The 27,659-nt window shown below is 44.1% G+C and overlaps 1 protein-coding gene across 1 annotated transcript; it reads left to right on the top strand.

Annotated features, from left to right (window-relative positions):
- On the top strand, nucleotides 1-27,534 carry CMTM7 (CKLF like MARVEL transmembrane domain containing 7). Its single transcript, XM_040549924.1, has 5 exons — nucleotides 1-249; nucleotides 20,074-20,247; nucleotides 23,069-23,167; nucleotides 24,190-24,271; nucleotides 24,619-27,534. Exons 1-5 carry the CDS (start codon nucleotides 88-90, stop codon nucleotides 24,630-24,632), a joined length of 531 nt encoding a protein of 176 aa, XP_040405858.1. The 5' UTR covers nucleotides 1-87; the 3' UTR covers nucleotides 24,633-27,534.
- Nucleotides 27,535-27,659: the final 125 nt, after the last annotated feature.

Consider the following 27,659-nt stretch of genomic DNA (forward strand, 5'->3'; position numbering starts at 1 on the left):
AGCGGCCCCTCAGCGCCGCCCCGCCCCGCCGCCTCCGTGCCGCCGGTCCCGGGCCGGACGGCGCTGAGGGGAGCGGGGCCGGGAGCCATGTCGCACGGGGCGCGGGTCATCCGCACCGGCGTGAGCAGCGCCGGGCCCGCGGCGCCGCCGCCCGCCGCCTCTTCCACCACCTCAGCGGGCTCGGACGGGGAGCTGGTGGACGGCGCCTATTTCCGCTCGTGTGCCGGCATGCTGAAGGTGGCACAGATGGTACGAGGCCGGACGGGGGGTCCCGGTGGTCCCTTAGGGGCGGTGGGGCTGGCGCAGGGCATCGCAGCCGCTCCGGCTGGGTGTTGGTTTGGGCAGCGGGTCGGGGGGTGCCGGGGTTGCCTCCAGGTGAGGTTTGGGGGCTGCGTGTGCACCCTTCAGCTCTTGCAGCTCGCCACGGGAAGCAGCAGCCCCAGCTCGTCCCGTAACGCCTGCCAGAAGTAAGTTTTGCTTTTCTTCCTCCGCACTGCTGCTCGGATGTGTGCGAGCCCAGGGTGACGCTACGCGTCAGGACGATACCGGTGGCTGACGGCGCTGGGTAGCGTTAACAACTTTTTGTCGTTAACAACTTTTTGCCGTTAATAGCAGTTGTGTGAAGGCGTTCGGTATCGTCGTGCCGCAGGGGAATACCTCGTTCGTTGGCTGTGGCAAGGTTTTGGGGGGAAGGCGAGGCCGAGGGCTGGCAGAGATGCTGGGCTCGTAAGGGTGGGCACCGCAGCTGGGCACGCTAGCCCGGCTGGGACCGACACCTCCAGGCAGTGCCCTGGCAGCACAGGGCAGGATTTGGGGGAAGTATGCCTGAAAAGCAGAAATTCAAAGGAGATCGGTAATAGAGCGCTGCTGCGATCGGGGCTGGTGCCTTAACTTGACTCAGTGCGGGGAGCTTTGCTCCATCCAGATGTGGAGAGGATTAAGGGATGGACAAGCTCCTCCCTGCTGGGGCACGCGCTTTTTCTTAGTCCCTGGAGTGATTTGTCTGCTGAATCCCAGCGATGGCACTGAGTAACGATGGGCGCCTCACACAGAGCGTGGAAGGCACATGCAGTGATACCTCCTCACGTGCCTTCTCATCCCCCAAAACCTTGCAGCTCAACAGCGTTTTATGCTGGAAATGGTGCCTTCGTGTTTGATAGCCCCCAATGCCGTTCTTTTTTTCCTTTCCTGTATTTATTATGTAGTCATTTTTTGATGTTTTGAAATTGTTAGTATCCAGAGTCGTACATTGCAATTACAAGTTAGGAATCATTTTGTTTTAGGTTACAGTGGAGTAATATCGGATCCTAAAGTTCCCTCACATTTGTCCCTCACTATGAATTTGGCTCAGTAGGCCTATGAACAGTTATCTGCTGTGTTCTCTTCACTTGGGTTGTTCCCAAACCATCGTGAGGATTTGGAGTATCTTTCCAGGGGCCAACGTGGCATTCCGTTGAGCACGAATGCCATGCTGAGCACAGATACACATTGCAAGTGAATCTGTAGTTCTAAAGCTGTAGACTTGTGTTTTGCTGATTAACTAAAAGGCCATTTTTGATTTCACTTTCACCACTTTAGAAAGAACAGTTCCTTTTATGGACTAGAAATACCAAGTCCTCCCTGCAGTCCATCCTGCTGTATCTTCACTACTGCTATTACATGTTCCTCTTAAAGCTAGCACAGGCACACATATTTGTGCTGAAGTTTCAGGTTTGGCACATATGCAAAGCGTGTGTGTATGCTTTACATACTTTACATATTTTTATGTAGATGTATGTAATAATGCAACACCATATTTTATATGAGGTAATATTTTATCAATGCTGTTCAGTATCAACTTCATCAGAATTTAAGCTAGTGGTTTTCTGTGGTGACTTTAAAAGTTAAAATAACATAAACAATTTCCCATGAGCAGCTGTACCCTCTTACATTTTTCTGCTTTCCAGCACGCTTGTAAATAACATCACTAGAAATTTCTTCAGATATCCAAGGAACTTTGGGCAGATGAAACACTTTTGATGTGATATCATGGTAACGTCTTACTCTCAAATAATTTTTTTAAGAAAACTAAATATTTGTGCTGCAGCGTGTAGAAATAACCAGGATAGGCTAGTTTTAGATGACCTCCTGCACCTAGTAAAATACTTTCTTAACGTTTTATCTAAAATGTATCTCTTCTCAGAGATTTCTATATCTATGGATGTAGTTCTAGTGAAAAGTGTTTGCAGTATATGTGTTTGAAAAGAATTCTCTCCGGTAAATCTAAAAACATTCCTGGCTTAGTGTTAAGGCCTCTGGTAGGACTGTAGTCTTATTAGGAAGGAGAACCATTATGCTGACAGAGGACGAAGATAAGGTCTTTTGGGACAGACATAAAACACGCTTCATAGTGTACTGGGCTTCTGAATGGTTGTGGCTCTGAAGTGGGAACACTGCAGTTTCTGTTTTCTCTTCCTTCCTCAATCCCTTTTACCAAGAAGTAAATATGAAAGAGAACAAGAAAGAAACATTATGATTTCATCATTTATAGTAGTGCTAAGGGCTGTTTGCAGTACCCGTAAGCAAAAAAGTTAACATATGTAATTTGATTGTATGTGTATGTGCATGAAATTATCTTAAAAGGTGTCATCAACATGCCAGGGAAGTTATACCAAGGAAATAGAAGATAATGTCATGGGTTTTCTTCTGCAAGAAAGACCTTAACACAAGGCCTAAAACTCAGCAATCTTTGACAAGATGAAGAGATTGAAAAATAGTTTGTGACCTGTGTGTTTTACATGGCAAGAAGACAGTTGGAAAGCTGTTTTTGTGCACGAGTATGACTAACGTTAGTAGGGGCTCCATTTTCCAAATGCAGTCTGAATTGATGCTGTGCTTTTAACAGGAGGCTTTGAAGTTATCTTCAACATCTAACAGACTTCAGCTGGTGTAACTTGAATACAGCTCCATGCTACTGCTGGCAAGTTTTGTAGTGAGACTTTCTCGGTAACTATCTTACTCTGCTTGGGCAGTTCTCACATGAAGGGTACTTGGAAATCTTTTGAGGTTTCCTGTGCCCTTAGAGACAGCACTATGAATCTGCATCTGCGTTGTCACCGAGGTGGCTCAGGTGGCATTGTTCGTAGATTGAAAGAGGTCTGTGTCAGCTGGCTTCCTGGTGGAGCCCCTGCGGGCCTTTTGTGTCTTTACAGCTGAAGTCTGGAGGGTGGCACAAACTGTACTGGACTAGGTCCTGCTCTCAGAACATTTGACAGTGGAGGCTGTAGAGGTGTAACACCATCTTAAGCAGCTGGACAGTGGGAATGGCCGTGGCTGCATCACCTTTCCACAGTGTCTGATGCAGCCATGTGCGAGAGCATGGCCGGGACAGTCTGAGGAGAGAAAAGTGGTGTCGAGAGCTCTTGGTTACAAGAAGAGCCATCACAGCACAGCATGTGCTTGTGTTGGTCTGTCAGACTTCTCAAACCATTCTCAGTCTGTCCCTTGCTTCTGGACCCTGAGAGGGGCAGAGGAGGCCAGTAGCCTGTGCCCTTCTGTCCCCTCCTGCAAGATGGGCCAAGCTAGCTGTGACCACAGTCGGAGATGGAAGGAGGTTGTTCCCGGTATAATGCTGCTGTTATGGAGCAGACAGTGGTTCTGGCGTGGTAAGCCCAGCCTCAGTATACAGAGTGTTTTAAGCTAAGAACTGTGCCGATTCTTTCAGCTCAGTATGAATCAGGAAAGAGTAGTTTCACCAGACAGAAAAGAAAAGAAATCATCTCCAGGCTGGGGAAAAAATGACAAAAAATTGCAAACTAAAAAAGAATAAACCCAATCAAAGTTGACTTAACAAAATCATTTTAACTTGTTAAAAATGCTAAGGCAGTAATAGTTAAAGGTTTTCTGCTGAGTATCTATTTTATTTCCAAAGTGTGTCTCGACAAAAGCAATTACCTACTTGATATTTGAATGGCCAACAAGACATCTCTAATTCTGAGTGGCTTTCAAGTTTGCTGAAACTTCCATGGATTATTCATATGCAGACATACAGTTAATATGTGTTAATATGTATATGACATACAGTTAATGGTATTCAAGAGAATATTAATACATCTAACTCTGAAAGATAAAAAGTGTCAGTAGTTAGGTTGTTAAAACCGAGATCAACTTCTGAATGTGTTGGATGACATCAGCCAAATTTACTGGGGAGCTACTTTCAGAAGATGTTAAAATATGAAAAGAAAGAAAAATCTGCTAGTGGAATTAAGAAATTCCTAATCAAAACCGTTGATACAGGAGAAGGAAATGCACAAAAGCAGAAGCTGTTAAGAATGATCTGAGAGCCACTCAATCCTTTAACTTGTTCTTGAGCCTGAAACGTCTTTTGTCTATGGAGCTGATTGAAGTAAATCATCTAATTCTCTGCAGCAGTGTGCTGGTGATGTATGGCTTTGCCTGCATGGTAATAATGCTGTTCAGTCGGAAGAGAGGGATTCTGGTGATAGGCGGAGAAGAAATAAGAATGAGCAGTAAGAAATTGGATGTTTTTTTAGCAGCAAAGTTATTGTTTTCAGGCGAAGGCTAGAACTATATCTTGTAGGTGCTAATTGCTGTTGTTCTTCTAGAAGCATCAGTGAAGGGACCTTGCTTGGCATGCTGGCCAGAGAGAGAAGAAATTTGTCTAAATCGTAGGTGTCTCCAAAGTAAGCAAGAGCATTTGAGTGAGGAATGCCCGAGCCTAGTAATTAAACCCAATAGGTCTGTGAAGTCTTGTTATTTCCACTCTGAGATCATTGAAACAAGCTGACTTGGCCAGTTGTGTTTTTTCCATGCCTCTGCTCTGGGTGGCCATTTAAAATTTCTGCCCAGGTATTTGCATACGAGCTGGGAGCAAACAGTGAGCTCCCTGTGTGCTATCTAGGTATTTGATGGGACAAGACTTCACAGGCAATGCCAGCGTAAGGAATTTTCCCTTTCTGCCTCACCGCAGTACTGCCGTCCTCAGCTGCAAAGATGCAGCTGTCTGTCAGGTTGCAGAGTACACCAAGCCAGGGAACTGGTGTAGCTTTATTGCAACTCTCCTTCACTTTTTTTCTTTCTCTAAGAGTTTTTAGGGAACAGTGCAGCCACAGAGACTATTGTCAGCAAGAGCAAGTGCCTGGAATGTAATGGCAGGAGCTATGTAAGCCTGAATTGGTTCCACATGCTTCAAACCAAAAGCTAAGAATTTAGTCCTTTTCCTTTCTTTCTTTTTTTTTTTTCTTTTCCTTTTGTTAGGGGAAGGTTTAATTACCAGATTACTGTCTGTTTACTTTCTATCTTTTTTCAGCAAAAAAGATACTAGCGATTTTTCTGAATTTTAAACTGCTCCAGAAGGCTAAAAAATCAACTCCAGTCCATTTCGTAGAAAGCCAATACAGTTATTGTTAGGAAATCTGTGTTCCAAATGTCGCAGCGACTTTTTCATTTATATCCCAGAAGAGGCTTCCTAAGAGCACAGAGTTGGAGCTCCCATGCATTGCTCATTTGACCCATCCATTAGGATTCGTTGCGATATATTCATTAGTGACTTTATTGCATGTAGTCCTCTTTGTATAGACATGACTGCACAAGGGCTAGCAAGCACAGTTTCTGAAACAATAACAACAACAAAAAAAAAAAAACAGGAAATGAAGCCTAGAAGTTTACCACATCACCTGAGCCGTGTTTAGCATGCTTGAAAGAGCAGAGTGAAGTATTGGCAGCAGCTTCCTGACATGTACGTTTAACAGGAAGTTAGATTTGCAATAGCATTTTAAAATCTTAGTCAGGTATATACGTGGTGTCCGTGGAGTGTTAGATGTGAAAAACAGATTCTTAATGATGTTGCTTTACTTTAAGAAGTGCAAGGGCGGTGTATCCACTCTCTTTGGAGACAGTGTCCCTTTGGACATCTGCCTCTCCGGCCACAGAGAGCAGAAACGAGTGGATCAGTTCTTTGCAAGTGTGGTTTCTATCAGCTTGGAGCCTATAAATGATGAAAACCATCTCGTCATGCAGATCCGGGAGCAGTCCGTGTGTCCCGTCATGACATGGTGGAGCTGCGGACGTACTCCGTGAGGGCAGCGTGCCTGGCCACGCGAATGTTAGGTAGCAGCCCTGCGTTACCTGGGCGAGGTGGTATCGGCCCCAAAAGCCAGACAGCATTCAGCCACTATGAGTAAGTGTTTCCTCTCCTCCCCTCCCAGGGGAGTCCTTGCGAGGCACTCACTCGGCCCTGCGGCTCGTTGCCTCCTTCGTGCTATCGTCCCGTCGTGTGTGCCGTGGGCTGGTCCTCCTGTTTTGTGGTGAGGTGTAAAGTATACAGCAGCCAGAAAGTGCTGCTTTCTGTACACGGAGATGAAACGTTAAAATTGCCGTGATTTTCTTTCCCCCACCTGTACGCTTCTTTTTTTGCGTAACTTGGGTTCTTAAGGGATTGTTACAGCTGAAACAACTCCCTGTGCGGTGATGCTGGTAATTTGGTGAACGTAATGGCGAGCACAGATCTGTCAGACTGCTCAGAGCTAGGTGGCTGCAGCTTTCAAAGCCGGAGCAGATTGGGCTGCTGTTCCTGCGGCAGGAGCAGCAGCTGCTACACTTAGGGCTTCTTCACCTGCTCATAGCTTGACACAAGAAAAACTGAAGTGTGACGATTACAAGATTGAGAAGCTGCTTCAAGAGGAATTTACTTGGAATGTTCTTGGTAGTGGTGTGTTGTGTTTTTTTTTTGTTTGTTTGTTTTTTCCAATGCTGTTTCTAAGAAACATCAAGAAACAAGCATTCACAGCTGGGAGAAAAACATGCTGTTAACCTGAGATGACCAGTGGCAACTGCAGAACTACAGGAAGGCTTAACATACTTTTCTGCAAGTCTGTAATCACACTCGCCCTGGGACTGGGAAGGCCACTTGAAGAAGTCTCTCATCTACAAGGGAAAAACACAATCCCACACAATCCCCACACACCCCAGTGGTGCCACTGGGGCATCTTGTCTATTTTCATTTCTTCCCCCTCATTCATCGCCCTTCAGTTCTCTGGTGCCTTGCCAAGCATCGAGTGTGCACACTTAGAGAAGGTCGTTCTCTGCTAGCCCTTCAGCCAAGTTGTGATAATACCCATCGGCATGGAAATTGTCCCGGTGTTAGTGTTTTCGGGAACTTTCACCTGTTTTTTCCTGATAAAAAAATTATGATGTGCCAACACATCTAACAATGTGGACTTCAGTGAGGTAAACAGCCCTCCTCTTATCTGAGGGGCCCGTAGCTTAAGGCTCCATTGCCATGGCTAACAAAGCCTTTGCTGAGCTGACAGCTACAAACTTTTTAACTGCTGTCTGTGCGATTGCCAGATGTCAGCGTGGCATTTTCTGGGGCAGGGAAAAGAGATCGCAGGTGTTAACTGCAGAAGATGTGAATCAGCCGAGCAATAAACGCCTCAGACAACGAGAACGGGTTGTGTTGTCAGCAGCATCGGCAAGGGCAGGGGACGAAAAGCTTGCTGGCTGAGGGCTAGGAGGCACGGGCACTGAGGCTTTCCTGAGCGGTTTGCAGGGTGCTCTTTGTCTCGGTAACAACTTTCAGGAAAATGAGTTTGTGTATGCTTTTATTTTTGTGCATCTCTTTTGATAGATTCGTGGGGAGTTTGTTGCCACGAGCTACTGGCTTTGTGTTGTACCTTCCCATCGGGTTTAAAGTAGGTGTGTGCTGCTAGAAACGCGTTGGGTATCCAGGTCAAGGGGGAAGCTTCGCAGTTTGTCGTGTGGAGTTTGTGGGGTTTGTTCACACTGTGTGCCTCGGGCTTCGAGCAGCCAGGCTTGGCTGGGCAGCCAGCGTGGGCTCCTGCTCTGTAGGTGGTGCTGCCATGCATCGGCGCCACAGCCACTTTTAGACGGCCATGACCTTTATGTGCAAGAGCTCTGTAGCTCACAAGTAAGGATTAAGCTCTTTCTGTATCATTTACTACTTACAATATGGAACTTCATTGGCTGTCCAGGGGGCAAACAAACAATATATACTGCGGATGGCTTGGGCGAGTGGTTTCAGAGGTGCCTTGCTCCTCCAAGGAGCATTTCTTCCCAGCAGACCAAGAGGCAGTATGGCAGGTGGCCCATCTCCTGCCCCTGAGGAGGGTTCCCTCTCCAGACCCAGTGAACTCAAAGGACAGAGCTCTCCAGCAGCGTTGACACCCCTGAGGTGTCTGTATCTCCATGAGCACGTCTATGGCTGCAGCGATGGCAGTCGGCTCGGTGAGGTGGGTCACCTTACCGGGAGGACAGAGGTGGGGATTACATCCGTGCATCTGCAGGGCTAGCTGGTTGTAGGGGATGTTTTCCCCTGCTCTTACCTCAAACAGCAGGTTCACCTCTGATTTGGGGATCATGACAGGACTGAGATGGGAGAGACCTCTGCAGTGGGTGGTTGTTACACTGGGGCTGTTGCACACACAGAGGAGTAACTTGTTAATAGATGGGCAAGCTGCATGCTCACAAAGTGCAGTGGTCTTCTGGCTTCGTCCAGAAGAGGACCTCTAGGCTTTGTAGGTGTCTACAAAGGCATAAGCACCTGTTTGAGAGTTAGAGGGAAAGGAGCTGTGTTTCCCAGAGTTAATCCTACAGGAGCACGTGCTGTGTTTAAAAGTCAGGTCACGTGCTATGCAGAGATGTTGAAAGTCAGCTGTGCCACCAATGCTCGTTTGCAAAAAGTTTTGTGTGTTTTGGGACTTGTTTGTGACTTGTATATTGCACTTCTGCGATGTTACTCAATTATGACTTAAACCTCAAAATGCTGCAGCAATGTGTGTGTATGTCTTTTGTGCAGATTGGAAAAACTGGCTGATAATGATTTTACAGTTGAAATATTTAACATTTAAGTTGATTTATGAAACAAAGCAGAACCTAAATCTGTTAACACTGGTTTAGAGAGAAGCAAAATAAAATTATGAGGTTATTGTTAACAAACTTGCATCGCTTCTTTAATTAATCCAGTGCCTGACGAGAATCTAGCATGTTCTTTGCCATATAACAGTGAAGTTCTCTGCTTTCAGCTAACAATGTGCAGTGCTGTGTGGTGTCTTCCTCCCAGTGCCGTGTGCTGGTGGAGCAGGCAGCTCGGGGATTGCGGCTGGGAGCTGGCTGAGCTGACAGAGGTGGGATTGATGCCTTGCTCACACTGGGACATGTGCAGACATCACCTAACTGTAGCTGGTCGTTACAAAGATTTGCCTTTTTAGTGATCGTGGCTAATATCCTGCAACAAGGGCTCGTTAATAATGTCATTCACACGCTGGTTCTGTGATTACCCCATGTCCTTTTCTACCGCTGAGGCCTGTTCCTGAGCAGATAAATAACTCCTTTTTAATAGATAAAGAATACCACTTGCTTGTACTTAGGGTTGTCCTTTATCTGAGTCTTAGAGGGTCTGAATAAGATTATTTTGCCTTCTTCTCACCCTCCCACCATTTTTATCTTCAATAAATAGCCCATGGATGGCAGTGCACAAGAGAAGTCATTTATCAGAGGTCAGGCAGCCTCCTTATTTTTGCAAACAAGCCAGACAAGAAGGAAATCTGCCTAGACACAGGGGCTGAGAGATTACTGTGCAACCAAAGACTGACTGCTTCACAGAACCATGCACTTGAAGGTTGCTGATTTCATCTGTCATTAGGGAAGTTTTAAGTGGGCTGGGTTCTTTATCTTCTTTTTCTCTTTTTAGTGGGGGTTCGGCTGTTACAGACACGTTTCCAGCACCACTCTGGAAAAAGAAAATCTCGATTGCAGCATCAGCCAGCTTTGTTGCTTAAATTAGCTGAACCAGTCTTGCATGAATTATGCTTGTAACCTTGGCCCGAGCTTCGCTCATCTTTCTGTTTTGGGAAGCTGCTCAAAAAAACTGTTTGATTCTGTCCAGAAATATGTAATTAATAATATAGGTGTTGCTTCACCACATTGAGGTGTAACATTTGGAAATGCACGGTGATAATACAGCTGCAGTCAGTGACATTTCTCCTCTGTGTGAGACACCTAAACAGGGCATGGTTATCCTGACTGGCACGCTTAGAATGGAAAATTCCACTTAGTATCTTGGCTGGTGTCACAAGCTGGAAACTTTGACTTTTTTTTCATTCAAATAAAAGAAGCATTTAGCTCTTATTATGTTGTTTTTTTTAAAAATGCTGCAATAAAACTTCAAGTGAGTCACTGCTGTCCCTTGCTCCAGATCTGTAGACAGACAGCTTTTGTACATTTGCTCACAGTAGAACTTGCGTAGATGTTAAGAGAGTGGAAATCAGGTAGTTTTTATCAGTTTCATGGATAATAATCAGGGTCCTCCTGTTTTTTTGGTGAAGCTCTCATTTCAATTTTGTTTGCAGCATCCGAGAAAAAAAATGCTTTTTCTGTCTTCTAGAGGGTTAAATTGTCAAGGATGGAAAGGAGAAGCGCTTTCCCCTGTTTCAGATACTGCCAACTGCAAGCTGGAGACTGGTAAACCGGAGCTGCTGCCTGCAGTATTTGTACAGGCTTCGTACCACGCTGAACCCTGTCCCATGACGCTTTTCCCCTAATAGTGCTCTGAGATGATGCCTTGTTTGCCTCTACACCTGCTTTTTAAATGGTTCTTTGGCTAGTGGGCATCTGAGGCTTGTAGTTTCATGTGTACTTCGGGTGGCACTGCCACCCAAAAAGAGCATCCTTGTGTGCTCCTCTCCCAGCTGCTTGTACCGCTCCCTCTGTCACCATTGTTCTTACATGGGCACCGCTGCTGTGTTGCTGCACTAATTATAGAACAGATAGCAGCTGGAAAAATAATTCACACACAGGGAAGGATACACAGACGGACAGACAGAATCGTTCTGTTGCTGTGTCAGTTCCCTGATTCCGTTCAACCCTGTAATAGCTTGTGCAGTTTTTGACTCTTTTTTTGGACAGTTTTGGCTTAAATGCTTCAAACCAAACCTCTCTGCTGGAAATATTTTGTTACGTAATTGCAGTGCATGTCCTGATGCAAGGCAGTGTGGAAGATAACTGGAATACATTAAAAGAGGGAATTGTTGTTTGTTCTCATGTGTAGAGGGAAACTGGGATGGGAGAGAATGAGAGAGATAGAAAAGAGGAAGTGTGGAGTGTATCATAGGGAGAGAAGAAGAAAGGGGAATAATGAGCAGAATAAAGGAAAGAAGCACATGGGACAAAAAGACACAGCATGCCTTCTTATGGGAGAGTAGAGCAGAGGGGAGTACAGTCAAGAAAGAAAAGAAATATTCTAAGAAAAGCAAGAATGTGTTTGTAGATTGCATGACTAAATAAAGACAATGCAGTGCTGCATAGATCGTGCATGATAATGTATGTGTCATGGTATTATGCTAAATCTTGGAAATATGAATTACACTGTTTCTTTAGAACTGGGTACCTGGAGGCAGTTTTGCTTGCTATCTACCTTACCTTTCTTCCCCGCAGTTTAGTTGGCACTTCACATCTTACTTTCTATATATATATAAAAAAACAACTATCTTTCATAGCTAAAGGTCACACAGTAAGAGAGCAGTTTCAGCCTATCGGTTCAGGATATGCTCTTGGGATTAGCAAGAATCATGTTCCATTCCCTTCTGAAACAAATATTTTTAAAACTCCCCCTGGTACTGCTGCAGCAGCTGGAAGTGCCAGGCAGGGAGAGCCACCTGCAGCGGGTTGGCTCCGGCACCCACCCTGGCTCTCACACTCCCCTCTCCTGTAGGGCTGGGAAATAAATAGAAGGACAGCAAAAGAAGCCTCATGGATCGAAGTAGTGACAGTTTTATAAGAAAAGCAAGTGCTGTGCATGGAAGCAAAGCAAAAAGAGGGATTCGTTCACTGCTTCCCGCCGTTGGACACCCAGGCACTTCCTGGAAAGCAGGCTCTCAGCACTCCTGAGGGGTGCTTGGTAAGAGACACAATAACCATGAACACCCTGCTTCCTCCTCCATGCCCTGAGCCCGCTGCTGAGCACAGCCTGACGTGCTCTGGAGCATCCCGCTGGCCCCGACGGGCTCTTGCCCACCCCCAGCCTACTTGCTGTGGGGTGAGGGACGGGAAGAGAGAAAGCCTTGCTGCTGTGCAAGCTCTGTTCAGCAACAACCGAAAGGCTGGTGAGCTGTCAACGCTCCTGTAACCACAAATGCAAAGCTCAGCACCGGAGGGGCTGCTGTGGAGGAAGTTAACTCCTTCCAGCCAGCCCCAGTACACTGCCACTGAACTGGGTGCTGTGCAGGCACAGGGGGAAAGGGTAACCCTTACTCACAGTCATTAACGGGATTGTGAAAGAGCAGCTGGGTACAGGCTGGTGATAATGTGGGGGAAAGAACAGTTGGGAATGGTCAAGGGATGAGTAGTGGCCTTGCCTTTACAGGTTATGTTTCCAGTCAGAAAACAAGAGTTTATTTGGGATGTCTTCTGGATGTTTGGTTTTTTTGCAACACATGATATCAGAGTCTACTGTAAGTAAGTAACAGTCAGGAGATGGGCACCAAGTACCATTTTCCAGTAACCCAGGATTCTCGTTTTTATCTATCTTGTGCAGTGTAATGGCAACAAATCAACCCAAAGGCAACCCCCAAAAGACCAGCCTTTTCCTACTCTTTTACTTGTTCTGTGACACTCTCCTTCATTGTTTCAGGGTCTATTCCCACAGATTTTTACATTCACGCTTGTCTGTTACATCAGTGGTCTGTTGGTGGGATTTTTTTTGTTTGTTTTGTTGTTGTTGTTCCGTTTTGGTGGGCATCTGTTCTCATTCACACTCTGAAGAAAAACCGTCATCTTGACCTAGAGTCAACAAACTTGCCTGTTTATTAGCAATGTTCAACATTTTTGCCTTGTTTTACATATCGGAAGTGTTCTAAAGGTGAAAAACTTGAGCACAAGTGTTTATTAGGATATGAAGGAATTGCACAAAGCTGCATCAGAGGAGGTTCAGTTGGGATGTCAGGAAAAATTCCTTTACTGTGAGGGTGGTCAAACACTAGGACAGGCTTCTTGGTGAGGTGGTTCAAGCGGCATTTGGACGCTGCCCTCAATAATATGCTTCAGCTTCTGGTTAGCCCTGACGTGGCCAGGCAGTTGGACCTGATGATCTTTGAGGGTCCCTTCCAACTGAATTGTTCTGTTCTCTTAGCCCTCATTTGGCGGATGGGGAGCTGAAGCAGAGAATTACATCATTTATTCACATTGGGATGACAAGAAGGTTACAAAACTGAGGTCAGAACTCAAGAGCCACTGATATTCAATTCCTTCCATCTTCTGTCAGTGTTTGTGTGTGGAAATGTGTCTTTAATGCTCAGAACATTAGGCTTTCCTTTATAGCCTGTTGTTGTCAGTATTGGAGATCAAGGTGGATTTATATTTGTGCAGGTAGCTGGTCTGAAGAAAACTTAGTTCTCTCCAAATGTTACAAAAGAATTAAGTATAGGTAATAAAATCAGAGATTTATTTATTACATCCATTAAAGCAGGACAGTAGAAAAGGACCGTATAAAGCACTCGCCCAGATTTATTCTTGGGTTATAAAATTGTTCTGTGGTCAGATAAACTACAGTCTCCTACCACCTGATCAGAAAATGCTCAGAGGTGCCAGCCAGCGTATAGGGAGGGATGTGGAGGGCAAAGCCTTTCTTACGTTATGGTTCCCTCAGGGGCACTGGGGAGGAAAGTAGTATCTGTAATCTCTTCATTTCTGCCTGCCCTTTCCTTGGAGCGGGTGATTCTCTAGTAAGTTGCTTTGAGCTTGCAAGGTTGGTCTAGGTTCTCCTGTCTTTGCTGATACATTCCAGCACCTTTGTTTGTATTTGTGCAGGAGAGTTCAGCCTATTAATCCTGAAACTACTCTTGGGCAGTTTCACGGTGGCCCACCTCACCGCGGGCAGGACTGGAAGCAGTGCTGACTTGCTCCTTGGAACCACGGATCCTCAGAGGAGGATCCAGCCGCCAGAGATGCTGGGCATTGTGCTGCCGGATTGCTCGGTCCCAGCATCATGCCCAGCCCACTGCTGTGAAGCTAGGATGTTTGGGGACGAGCTTTTTCTGTAAATTAATTGCATCTGCAGGACTACAGCCAGCAAAGAGCAAGTGCAGGGAGTTAGGTAGTGTTCAAACCATCTGAAATCAGGAGTACAACAGTGTCAGGGCCTAATGCCTGGGACCTTTTCTCCAGTCTACGTTTGCCCTAGGAAAAACTGTAAGTTGGATTTTCTTCCTATATGTAATCTCTTCCTAATACAAAGACATGATTCCTCTCCTTTCCTTTCTGTTGAATTTTCCAGCAGTGGAAGAATGACTTCCTTGAAGTCCTGGTATATATTTTCCTTGTTTTTTACTGAGTGTAATGAATGGCCAATGGACTTTAGGTGCTCATTATTCCATTCTTTGACAAGGACAAGAAGAATCAGGGAGAAAAACAGAGCACATTTTTAAAGAATAACAGCATTGCTGGGAAACACTTCAAGTAGCATTTTATAGCATGGGGATAGAGAATTTATGACTCTTGTCCAGTCCTTCCCTCTCCTCTCCTGCCTGAGGGATGCAGGTGGAAGGTGTGCCCTTCTGAACAGATCGATGCCATCTCTAAGGGCACAAAGGAAGATCCAGGGAACCACAAGCTGGTCAGCCTCACCTCAGTCCTTGCGAAGGTGATGAAGAAAACTTTCCTGGAAAGCATTTCCAAACTCATGCAGGACACGAGGGTGACTGGGAGCAGTCAGCATGGATTTAGCAATGGGAAGTCATGCTTTGCTGGCCTTACTGCCTTTTAAGTGAGGTGACCAGCTTAGCAGACAAGAGGAGAGCGGGTGGAGGGAGGTGATCCTTCCCCTCTGCTGAGCGCTGGTGAGGCCACACCTAGAGTACTGTGTCCAGTTCTGGGCTCCCCAGTACAAGAGAGACCTGGAGCTACTGCAAGAGTCCAGCACAGGCACACAAAGGTGATTAAAGGACTGGAGCGTCCTTCACATGAGGAGAGGCTGAGAGAGCTGGGACCGCTCAGCCTGGAGAAGAGACGGGTCCGGGGTTCTCATCAATGTGTGTAAGTACCTGATGGGCTGGTGTGAAGAGGGAGACAAACTGTCCTCAGAAGTATCCAGTGACATGACAAGGCAATGGACACACGAAAATCCATCTGAACATCAGAAAACAGTTGTGTTTTTTTTTTTTTTTTTCAGGAAGGTCAAACACTGGCACAGGTTCCCCAGAGACATTGTGGAGTCTCCATCCTTGGAGATATGCAGAACCTAGCTGGACACAGTCCTGGGCAACCGGCTCTAGCTGACCCTGCCTGAGCAGGGGGTTGGACAAGGTGACCTCCGGAGGGCCCTTCCAACCTCAACCATTTTGTGACGTTTTACTGTGAGCACAAGACACGTAACTGGATCGTACCTTACATTTCCTGCATGGCTGGAAGAAATGTGCTGCTGCAGCCCCTCTCTTCCCTCCCAGTCCTGCGTGTGGCTGGTTGGCCTGGCCTGTGGCTGGCACATCCAGCGGGTGGAGTCACAGCAGAGAGGAGGAAGGGTCTTGAGCCTTATTCTCATCAAGTAAAGGCGGCAGCAGCAGCATAACGCCCAGCCCTTCCTCTCTTGTGAGGATCACATCTCCCAGACTATGTCCCACTTCCCATTAACACACTTGGAAGATCTGTACTTATTCATCCTTTCTCAGAGGACACGGGCTGGCTTTTGAAGGAAGACCATATCAAGCAAAAGTAAATTATTTTCGGTAGAGCCATGCTCAGTTCAAATCAGAGTGGTGTTTAGGCTTGGGAGCTTTTGTCAGTACAATTCAAGAGCCAGCATTTTCAACAGGCACATTGCAGAGGAGATGACTGATTTGTCTCCAGCTCAAAATAGAGAAGAGAATGTGGACTCTTACTATCTCTCTGTTATAGTGTCTGTTCTCTCCGGTAAGGTGTTGAGTGCCTCCTGGCAGTTGCTGACTGCCTTCAGCTCATGTTGGCTTCACTGAGAGAGTTGCTGAAATATCCCAGTGTTGCTAAACATTCTTCATGACTTACTTCAAGTATCTGGTCCAACAGAAAGTCAGGAAGTGGACTAGTTTAAGCTAATCAACTTTTGTGGAACGGTAAATACAGAACTTAATTTAGACACCAGAATCCCCCCTTGGAGTTGATTGATGCATACGCTCTTTGTGTTGCTTTTCAGAAACCAGAAAGTGTTTAAATACTAGTGTCCTGTGACGTGTCCCTCACCCCCTGTGTAATGCAGGGCTGAAGCCTGGTTCCATTTTGTGGAATGCACTGAAATTTTCCAACGAGACTTACCATCATTTGACCTGTACTTCTGGTCTGACTGGCTTGCTGGCTGTGGGTCAAAGCCTGCAGCTTTCACAATCTGTGAAATACTATATTGAAATGGAATTGGCAATGCCCTAAATTTTTTGTGCCTCTATTTTTTATTTTCAAGATGTATTAACCTGTTGCCCTGAGCACAGATACATAAAGAACGTTCATAACACTTGATCGTTTTATTACTTTGCCATTCATTTTTCTCTCTCTGTCCCTCTATATATATTTATGTCTGTGTCACAAACTGAATTCTGATGTATGTTTAACTGTATCTCAGACAGTTGCATATTAATCTTTTTATTGCTCAATTCCAAGTTTTCTGGAAACAGGAGTTACATGAAAAAATAGATACAGTCATTGCCTGCTATATCATCGTATATTCCTGGTATATCATCATAAACTCTGCTATCTGGTGACGGAACTTTGATATTTGTCACTTTGAAAGGAAAGATAATATTCTGTGGCTCTATTCGCTGCATTTGTTGCTATTCTTTTTAACGGTTGAGTTTTAAACTCTGAATGTACCCGTTAGCCATATAGGCAATATAGTGCGGTGAGCATGGTATAGCTTTATCTAAAGTTGATGATCTCGTCCCGTTTGCGCCTGTCCTGTGAAGTAGCATTATGTGCCTCCGAGCAGAAAACCCTCCCTAGAACACGTGTGCAAGTCTTGTGTCATGAAATTTATGCCAAGACAGCAAATATTTGAAAAAAATACCTCTTGCCCCACAGTGATTTCTTCCTACCTATGGGGGATGCTGAGGCACACCTGAAAGCAGCAAAGGGGGAACCTTTGCCAATTGTTTTTAGAATTGTTTCAGTTGGGAAGTCCACTTGGAGTGGAAAGCACGGTTGCTCAAATCCAAGTTTCTACCCTGTTCTTGGGAGCCGAGCAGATTCTTCACAGGCCATTTGGTACCTTGGATCTTCTTACTTTGGAGGACTATAACACCTCAGGTGAATTTTCTGATCTTGTTGTTAGATGGCTCACATTCATCTTTCTGCTTGTTCTGAAATTTTTATACCTTCTGTCTAAAAGAAAAAAAAAATGCTTTTATGCTTCACCTTATGAAGTTGAAAGAACCAGGTCTGTTAAAGTACAGTTTTCCAGTGCTTCTTATTTTTTGGATGGTTGTTGTACTTCAAGGCCTCAGTCCTTCTTATCCTTTGTACACAGTACAAAAGTTGGTAAAGGTAGTGGTTCAAGCATGAAATGAGCTTTTAGGCAGATCTAACATTTCTCTGAATAGCTTGCTTCTTGATTTTTACAGTGTAATTGAAACTGATAGCTGGTTGTTGTGAGAGCACCTGAATCAGGCAGACCCCTTTTAGCCTTTGGTGTTTAGAGATGTGTCCTCGGCCCACCCTTAACCAAGAGCGAGATTCAGCGCTTGCTGTGACTTCCCAGTGAGTCTTACTGTTGAATTACATTTCATTAAATACAATTTTCATTTTCCCATGAAAATATCAGCACTGTGTCTTGTGTTGCTTCAAGTGTTCTCCTGGATGTCAGGGTAAATGCCCTGCTGATCTTCTGATTGTTCAGGTTATAAAACAGCTCAGCCAGATGTCTCTTTGCTTAGCTTGAATTAAGATTCAAGGATCCGAGACGGACGGTCTGCAGCCTCCTGAGCCAGCCTGCTCACTGGCTGCTGCCGTCCTGCCTGCTTCGTCCTTGCCATCCTTTCCCTTGGGAGTCCCAGCTTCTCCCTCACGCTCCCTTGCTCACCCAACCCTGCCTTGTGGGAAGAGCTGAGTTAGAGGAAAGCTGTCAGCTTTTCCTGTGGCTCCCCTTTCTGCTGGCTTACTGCACTGAGGTGGCCCACGACAGGGACTGGTGTCAGCGTGGTAAGGAGAAGACAAAGGCTGCTCATGAAAATAGATTGGGCAAAACTTCATTAAAATGATCTCAGAGTTGAAGAACTTGGCCGAAAGTCTTTAAACGCTGAATTGTAGAGAGCATTGCTTTGGTGTCTTCTAAGAAACATAACATCTCAGAAATCTCCACCATGCACAAAATACAGGACTTTGTGCATTTAGGAGTAGCCAGTGGCCAAGCTGTGAGACCTGGATTGAGAGGCAGAGAACAGGCACGGTGCAGACAGGAGCACTAGCAGGCAGGGTTACGTGCTTGGGAAGAGGAGCATACCTGGGAAGGAAGGAACTGAGCAGTACCATTTCCAAAGGCACGTGTGGCCTCCATTCTTGAGAAGCACTGAGCGTGATCCAGCCCTGCACCTCAAATCCTTCCCTACCCTGTATCTGTTTCAAAAGTGAGAGGAGGTGTAGGCTTGCTTTTAGCACAGAGGTCTATCACTGGCTTGGGCTGAGCATCACTTACAATGCTAGTATCAACTACTCGGACCCCTACGGTAAAAACCAAGTAGCTGGACAGATCTGACAAAATAGCTTAGCCACTTCTGTGGGAGAGGATCCTGGAGTGCTGACTTTTCTCTTTGGAGCCAGCTTTTTGAGGTAGTTCCTTGTCACAGCATTGGTGTGGCTGTTTGGATAGACTTTGACCGAGATGACAATTAATTGTGAAGTTCTTACGTGTGCGCAGAGCTTTTGGTTGCACTTGAGGGTGTGTGTGTTTAGCCTGACCACTTCGAACTGAGCAGGTGAAATTCAAAGATACAGGAGGAAGAATCTAAGCTATGTTGTTTGGGTGCTGGGTGGTTTGTTTTTTTTCCTTTTAATTTAGTTAAATTACTCTGATAATGGATGCAGCTGGTCAGGAATTTGAAAGATGATTGTGCATGAAAGTATGGTGCAGTATTGAAGAGCAGGCTTCCTCAAAGTTTTTTCATGTCTTGGAGAAACTCTTAAAGTGTGAATCATTACTGCTCCTGGCTGAGCCTGGATGAACTGAAAATTACAATGGCTGAAAACACGCATTGCCAAAGTCTGTAATAATAAAATATTTGGGTATAACCTGGGTAGATTTATTTTTATCACCCAGTTTATCCAGGTTGGTGTAACCTGCAAGATCAGTAAAATAAACAAATACCTTTAGATTAAAAAAATAAATAGAGATCTTGTCCTTTGCAAGCCTACAACTGACAGAAGTTGTACAATAATGCATCGTGGTTTTATGTAACCCTGTTAGCATATCAAAGCTTTTCAATGACTGTGTTGGGTATGGGGTGAATTAATCAGTTCCTCCAAAGTTTGTATTATTTCTTGTGGTATGACCTTGCATTCTGCTAATACTCCTCCTGCGTAGGTGGTAGAAAAGGAAGGGTGAAATTGTTAGTTCAGTTGGAGCCAAGCCCTACGATTTTGCATGAGAAATCGCACTAAATAGAAGTAAAGATAAGTGTTCATGGGCACATTCATTTTTTACAGCATTCGGTGATTTTTACTGCATTGAGCAATCCACACCCTTCTGAAAGTCCATGTGGTCCTTCAGCTGCTGATGCAACACCTGGCTTTCAGTGCCTCTTCTCTGTTCGAGGCCTCTTGTTTTGTACACAGAGACTTCTTCAGGTTGGATTCTTCAGGCTGAGACTGTTGCCTTCCTTTTAGCAGTTGGCTGTCTTCCCACTCTTAATGGTTGTTTTAGTGGATTTAACTGCAAATTTTAAAACATTATTTTTGTGCTTGTTACTTTGTCCTCCATTTTGTTGGGACCATCCAGTTGACTTTGGATGTTTGTCTTCTGTTTCTAAATGACATTTTGGTGTGTTTGAAATCATCTTCACGGCCATCTGAGCACCACTAAAAGCCTTTAATGTGCTTCTTGTCTTTCAGATCTCGCTGCTGGTTGGATTCATCAGTGTAAATAATTCTCAGTGGACGAATTACAGTGCATACAGCTACTTTCAGATTGTCACCATGTGCGACTTGGTTATGGTTTTGTTCTTCTACATCATCCACATTTTCAGAGTCTACAGGATGCTCACTTGTGTTAGCTGGCCACTTGCGGTAAGTCTGTAAGGCAGTCTGCATTCCTTGCTTCTCTTGTGGGTTGATGTCTAGATTGTGTAGTCTGTTTTCTTGTGTTGTCACACGTTGATAGGCTCTCTTTCATGGACAAATCCTTTATCTGCTTTTGGTGTTAGTATGCAGTTCAGCAGACACTGTAATTCTAAGTCTTTTAGCTGACCTGGATTGGCTCCTGCTCTCCTTTACACAGATAGAAATCCAGATTTACTCCAGGGAAGGCAATAGTGTGATTCTGAGACAACTGAAAAGAAGCCTCAGCAGATGGGCCCTAACTCAGGTTATTTATAGTAGCTACATGGCTGTTAGAGTACCAAATCATTGCATTAGAATTGATGTGCTACATCCTGTCCCAAAATAAAGTCTGTGTGTGCTATTTAAGTAAAATTTGACTCTTTTTGGTATGGTTGGAGGTAACTTTAAACAATAGCAAGGAATGGGAGCCTCAGCCTGACCGCCATAGCCTGGCCGTTCCTAGGATATCCTGCAGGAAGTTTCTGCCTCATTCCCCTGTTTCCCCTGGACATCCATCTCTCCTGTCCTAGCAGAGAACTAACAAGCAGCACAGAAAATGAGAGACCTGAACTTCCTCAGCAGCTTTGATCAGGTCAGCTAACAGAAGAGTCCTGCGTCCTGGTGTGGGATCACAGGTTTTAATAACCTCTTACAAATGTCTCTCAGATGCATAGTGGCATGTTAGTCCCACAGAAAAAGAACTAGTGGGGTGGGAAGTGCCAACCAAAGAGATGTAGAGCACATTTTGAAATTCAATAAGCAGTTGGATGGCTTTTAATAGAAACTACATAAGTAATTTACGGTTCTAAGATAACAGTTTATCCATCCGGCCACTTCTAACCAGAGAGAAAAAAAAAATATTTTTAATTGAATAATGTGGCTAGACTTGCAACGCTTCTTAAAAATGTGTGCCTCCATTATCTGTCTCCAGAAAGCACTTCTGTCTTTATCTAGAGGTAATACAAATTCAAAGATAAATACAAATGAAAGAAGCTGCTAAGTGACAGTTTTGCAAAGCAACTTTTGATGCGTGCACTGCTGTAATAGAACCATGCCATTTTGATCTTTGCATACACTGCTTTTTGTTTTTGTTGTGTTTGTTCATTCCAAAATGTGCCAGAGTCACTAGTGAGTTTAAGGCATTGCAGACTGTGGCTGCTCAGCTTCAAATAGGTTTAACAGGATGGGATGTTTATACATTGCTGCTCTTTTACAACCACTTTCCTTTTCAGTCAAATATTTAAGTATCTCTAGAACTATCTCTAGAACAGAATAGGAAGGCCTGTAAGAGACTTTGGGAAACTAGGATTAGTGTTTGGCTGAGTTTCCTGGCGGGATCTCTTCATTGCAGGGGTGTGACTTGCAATCAGTAAAGTCGAAGTGGTTCAAGAGGTTGCTCTGCACTGACACCTTTTAAAGCTGGAAAGCATTTCTCCAGAGGGGCACTCTTCCAGTCCTGCCAGGGGTTGGTTCTCCATGTAATTTAGCCTTTGACAATTCATTTACACCTTGACCCCATCTGTTGGGCTCTTCAATAGTAGTGGCCAGTGTACACTGCTTTACTGGGCCTCTCTAAGGAGGCAATGGCATGCCTGATTTGTTTGCTGCGTTGCGAACTTGCCAGAGGAGCCTCATAACAGAAATACTTGCTTCTAGTAAAAGCAAAGATTGAGATGTTGATCACCTGAAACAAGGTTGCAAAAGAGGAAAGTGAGTTGTAGTCTGAGAACCTGCTTTATAGCAGGATCGTCCTCAGCTGTGTAAACACCTGAGTAGACGGAAACTGTGGTATGATACGACAGACTATTTCTCTTCCGGGATTTCCTTGAAAATTTTCTTTTTGAAACTCAATACTCTCTCCTTTTGTTTGAGAAGGAGTCTCCCCTCTCCCTTACACATGGCATTTGCTTGGCGCACGCTGGTAACGCGGTGCAAATAGAGTAAGAAAAAATCCCTCCTGCCCACCCCAAGCGAAACAACCCCTGTATGTTGCAGACACCCATATTTCTTGCTATAAACTTTGTGAGGATTGAAAGTCCAAATCCACAGATGACTCCAGCTTACAGTGAGGCAAAATTAATTCCTGGAGTGATACTTGACACACTAGAGAAAATCTTAAATACAGTGCCTCAGTGCTCTCTCAGAAAAAAAAAACCTGCTTCCTCATGTATTCCTTACTGCATTACTAAGCTGCAGCCACCCTTACAGACTTAGACTGATTTTCTGGAACCTGATATTGCTTATGAATGTCTGTATGGTTGTGCTTTTTGTGGGTTCCCTCCTGTTTCTAGTCTAGGTTGATGGAAGTTGTTAGTGAACTAACTTGCTTTCTGAGTAGAAGCGTTTGCGTTTCCTCTGCCATTCATTGCCATGTCATGTGTGTAGACCAGAGAAGTGTGCCCTCAAAACTTCTTCCTTCCTCCAGAACTGTCTCATTGAGTAATTTGATGCAATAAAGATAAGTGTTTCACCCTCAATATTGTACCATAGTGAACTGAAAGGATTGGATCCTTACCCAGTAAGCAGATCTTATTCCAGTGACACTAGTAGACCTGTAGATTGCCCCTCCCTTTTGAACAGAAGGTCAGGTATAGTACAATGCATGACAACTCACAAGTTGGTTTTTTGTCTCTCTCTCTCCTTTTAAAACTTTTTTTTTTCTTTTTGACTGTTGTTTTTTTCCCTCTGGCCTTAAGTAACCTCTGCCAACTTGTTTTGATTCTGGTGCATATTGAAATACTTTCCTGTTAAGTTTCCCTTCTGAAGCAGCCTATGCTTGTCTTTACAGGAGTTTCTTCATTATTTAATTGGTACAATTCTGCTTCTCATTGCATCGATTGTAGCAGCATCGAAGAGTTACAATGTGACTGGACTTGTGGCTGGAGCGGTAAGTCTGTGTTTATTAGTCTAGACGCTTTTTCATTGCAATATATATTAACTAGGGCACTAGAAATCTCTTGTTTGTCACTTTGTTTTCTTATTGACTTGCCTTGCTTGTGTCTCAGTTGGTATACTGCCTTCTAGCTCATTTCAGTGGACGTTCTGGAATGTAATGCCAACAAAAAGGTTTCGTTGTGAGACTCCAGACTCACCACTGGAGTGGGTATTTGTCCTGTCAGTGAGTTGAAACCAAAGGCTTCAGTGTTAACACATGGGGACAAATGCGTAGAAGAATTAAGACAATGCAGGTTTCACAAATGGCTGTTGGAGCAACTGGAAGCACTTCACCCTAGTTTTCTGCATTTGCCTCCTCCTGCCCCTGTTCAAGATAATTTCTCCTGAGCTAAAACTGACTGTAGTCCCAGGCCTTCTTAAGTGGAAGATGCACTCTGTCTCTATTGGCTATGTTGGCTAGAGGGCTTTTAGAAGCATGACTTTTGACTGTGGGCAACAGTATTTTCACAGCAACAGAACTTAAAATGCAGCCCCACCAGAATAAAGAATTGCTTTCAGAAACTTGGTTCTGATGACGTTTTATAGATGAAAATGGACTAGAAGACTTGCCTGACTTGTTTATTTGGCAGATGGCAGAGAAAGACTTGTTTGAATGGGGTTTGCCAAAAGAATAGGAATTGGAGATGTTAGAAAAAGTCTTTTCTTTGTTGCAGAATCCTCGTGAGAAGTCTGGCAGGTGAGACACTTGCTGTGCAGCTTTTTCTCTCCCATATATATGATTTTTAGTCTATCTTCCAGTCATTGTTTCATCAAAGCATAAGCTGCTATTATACTATGGATTTTTTTTATTATTGTCATTAAGCGTATTGGCAGAATGGAGGAAAACATAACTCCTTTTTGGTCTGTTAACATCATAAAATATGTAGTTGAATATACAAGAGAGACCGTACATTCATGGAATATGTGTCATCTAGTGGTAAATATTTGTGGTTTGTTTGTTTGTTTTTCACCCAGACTTTTGGATTCCTAGCTACGATCCTTTGTGTTTTAAGCATATGGTCATCCTACAAGGTTTCTTGCATTACCCAGTCAACAAGTAAGTATCATGCTTAGTGCCTGCCAGAATGCTTCCCAAAATGAATATTTATATTTTCCTGTGGCAGCATCTACCTGGGAGGTTTTATTAACAGCCTGTTGCTTGTTGCTCAAAATTACTCACAAAGCAATGATTCCATACTTTCAGTTAACACGTGTATCACAGCTACTGACAGTTTTTAACAACTAAGCAGTGGAGCAAAATAATTTGCTTCTAGTAAGTAGCAAATGTATCAGTGTTGTCTCTTCTTCCCACCCTCTACCAAACGAAGGTTTCCTGTGTGCTCTTTAATCAAGTAGATTCATTTGTTTGTGGCAGTGAAAGTGACTCTGGCTTCCTTTTCAAAGATGCAGCTGTATGACTCCTCCCTTCATCTCTGCAAGATGTCTGCCTTATGAAATAGCATACCAAAGAGGAGCATCCACCATGGAGAAGAAAGCCTGGGTATTTCATTAGAAGCGTGGACAGCCAGTAGCCTTTGAAGATCTACTTGAATTCCTATGCAAAACAATGTTGTGAACCAAAGTTGTTTTTTTCTTCCCCCATCCAAAAAGTTTGTTTTCCCCCCAGGAGAAGTTTATAATGGAGAACCAACTTTTTCTGAGCTTTACAGAGAAAGACTACTTGTGTCTCTCAAGCTGGGCTGCAGTCATTGCCAGTCATTTGCAATAAGTACTAAAAAAAAAGACTAATTTGGAGAGTTGCTTGATTCTCCTTTCAGAGAGATGGAAGAATTGTTTCTAATTTCCTCCATCTGTTTACAGAAGGGAAATCCTGCAAATTCCTACCTGATTCTTAACTTCCAAGGATGGTTTGTTTAACAAAGGAACTGTTACAAACTGATCTGTGCCTGGATAAGCTGACCCAAGTCTTCGTTACCTCTTCCTACCAGAACCATGGATTTTTCTAACAACAGCTCAGCCAGCATCAAAAAATACAAACTGCAGTTTGTATAAATTACTGCAAATACTCTCTTCTAGCCCCAGCAGCACATGATGACATTTGTTTTTTTTTCTTCACAAATTTTAAGTTTGTTAACAATCAAAAATTATTCTTAAAAACTTCCCTCTGCCAAATGCAGGGAAATACCTACCCAAGAATAAGCGTTTAATGATTTGCGAGGTCTTTTTCTTTCTTTTTCACAAATACTTGTTGGTGGAATGGACATTCATAAGACTTACTGTATGGTAAATTTCTCTTGAATTTCCTAGAAAGGAAAGTATTCTCTTTGGAGTCTAATGGTGTTTATGGAAAGCTCATTGTGAATAGAGCAATCTATCACAATCTGTCTAGTGCCTCTTTCTCCCTCTTACATGTGGTTTTTCCCTTCCTCTGCCTCTACTGGGATCGATATTTTCAGGGGCTCTGCCCAGAGCCTGGACAGAGTTTTGTCCAACCTGACATTGTTGTGAAGCTTTATGTAACTATGAGGCTGAGACAATGCTGCTACCTTCTTGGCACCTCTGCCCTTTTGCAGTCCATCTCTGATGAGCTGGAAACCCTTTGCAGAAAAAAGGGAAGCGTAGGCTCCTCCTCCTTGGTGCTCTTCCCTTTCAGATCTAGCTGTGAAATAGAACTCACACGTTTAAGTTGGTCTCTTACATCAGGACAACTGTGTGACAGTGCAGCAGGTTTCTGCAAAAAAACAGGATTTTTTGTTTACCAGGTCCAATCTGGAGGAAGTGTTTTCTGGCCTGCTATAGATTTTTCTATTTGTCTGAAATTCTGCATAAATACTACTAAGTAATTTGATGATCTGCTTTTAGAAAATGCTTTTTGTGCCCCTTTACAGGTTATCATACATTGCCATTTGTTGCCACCTTAATTTCTTCTCTCATCCTAACATGTCTTTGGTTGTTGTTTTTTTTTTGTTTGTGTTGGTTTTTATTCTTTGACAAAGGAAATTGGCCAGCTGCTAAAATTCTAAAAAATTTGAGAAATTAAATGAAAATAATCAAGCAGATAACTTGGAAAGGCAGAAATCCCCCTTCTCATGGTACACAGTTTCTGTGATTACTATTGCTGTTCCTTTTTGTAAGTGACTTACTCCTAACAACACAGAGCAGGAAACAATTTGAAAGCACAGAAGTCTACTATATATGGATGAAGATACCTGTATTCACTCCAAGATAAATTGCTTTGACATTAATGCGGAAGATTATTCAAATAAAACTATTCACTTTGAGTGAAAATACCTGCAAACAGTAGTGATATACATATATGATTTGAGGGGGTCTGTTTTTTATTTTGCAACAAAGATGCTTGATCACCAGTTCTCCTGCCAAGGCTGACTTAACCACAGTTTTTGGAAAACGGTACCCTGACTTCAATTTGGATTGACATGGTAGCTATTTAAGGATACAATCTCTTCTATTCCCCCAGAGGAAAGAGAAGTGCTCCGTTTCTGCTGGTGGCACCTTCATCTGTTGAGAGCAGCACTCAGAGAGATGGATATTAGGCACCTTCTACAAGCTTTCACCTGCCTTGGCAATCCTGTGGAAAGAAGTCTTCAGCTGCGCACGGTGTGAGCGCAGCTGGGCCCGCAGAGTAGTGCTGGCACTGGAGAGAAGCATCTGGGGCTGGAGGCTGAGCTTGCAGTGAAGAAAAGGCTGTTTCCATGTTCTGCGGGGATCGTGTCCCCTCTGCTGACACTACATGCTCACCTGTTTTCAGCCTCCCACGTCACTCTGTCACTTGCTCCCATGGCATGGAGGAAGCCTTTAGGGGGAATTTCTTGCAGTCCAACAACCAAAGAACTTCTGGGTGATGCAGTGTGATAGCCCAAAGAATATATTTTGCTCTAAGTGCACTTGTTTATACTGGATCAAGGGACATAAAGTACAGGTTTGCTTCTGTTTTTGTGCCTATCATCAGGCCTAAGGTATGCTTGTAGTTTTTGCCATTACGGCAGTGCTGGGTTCATAGACCCACCCGATGCTCTGAATGCAGCATACTTTGAGGCTGGAAAACTGACATTTCTGCTGGCATAGCTTCCTCAATTCTCCCAAATCCTTGTGAAACATATCCACCAGGAAAAGCACAGCTTTTGGTGGTGTCACCAGCTCTACCAGCAGGTCTTTGAATGACAGCTCTGTCTGACAAGGACTTTGGCACCTCACTACTGTACTTATGCCAGCAGAAGTGTTCTAACTTTCCTTCAGTGTCAACCCGGTTCTGAAATCTCCATCTGTCTGTTACTTTGTCAAATTTGGGATTCCAGCTCTTTATCTAAAAATAAACTGTTTGCTATTTGGATGATAAAATGGCTTTGATAATTGGATTGTTATCTTGCTCCTTTTTATTTTTTTCTTCATTCCTTTGCTGGAACAGTGTTTTTCTGTCTGGGAGCATCAGAATGTCTCTTACAACTGGAGGACAAAAGCTGTAG

The sequence above is a fragment of the Cygnus olor genome, chromosome 2 (genome assembly GCF_009769625.2).
Source record: "Cygnus olor isolate bCygOlo1 chromosome 2, bCygOlo1.pri.v2, whole genome shotgun sequence".
NCBI lineage: Eukaryota > Metazoa > Chordata > Aves > Anseriformes > Anatidae > Cygnus > Cygnus olor.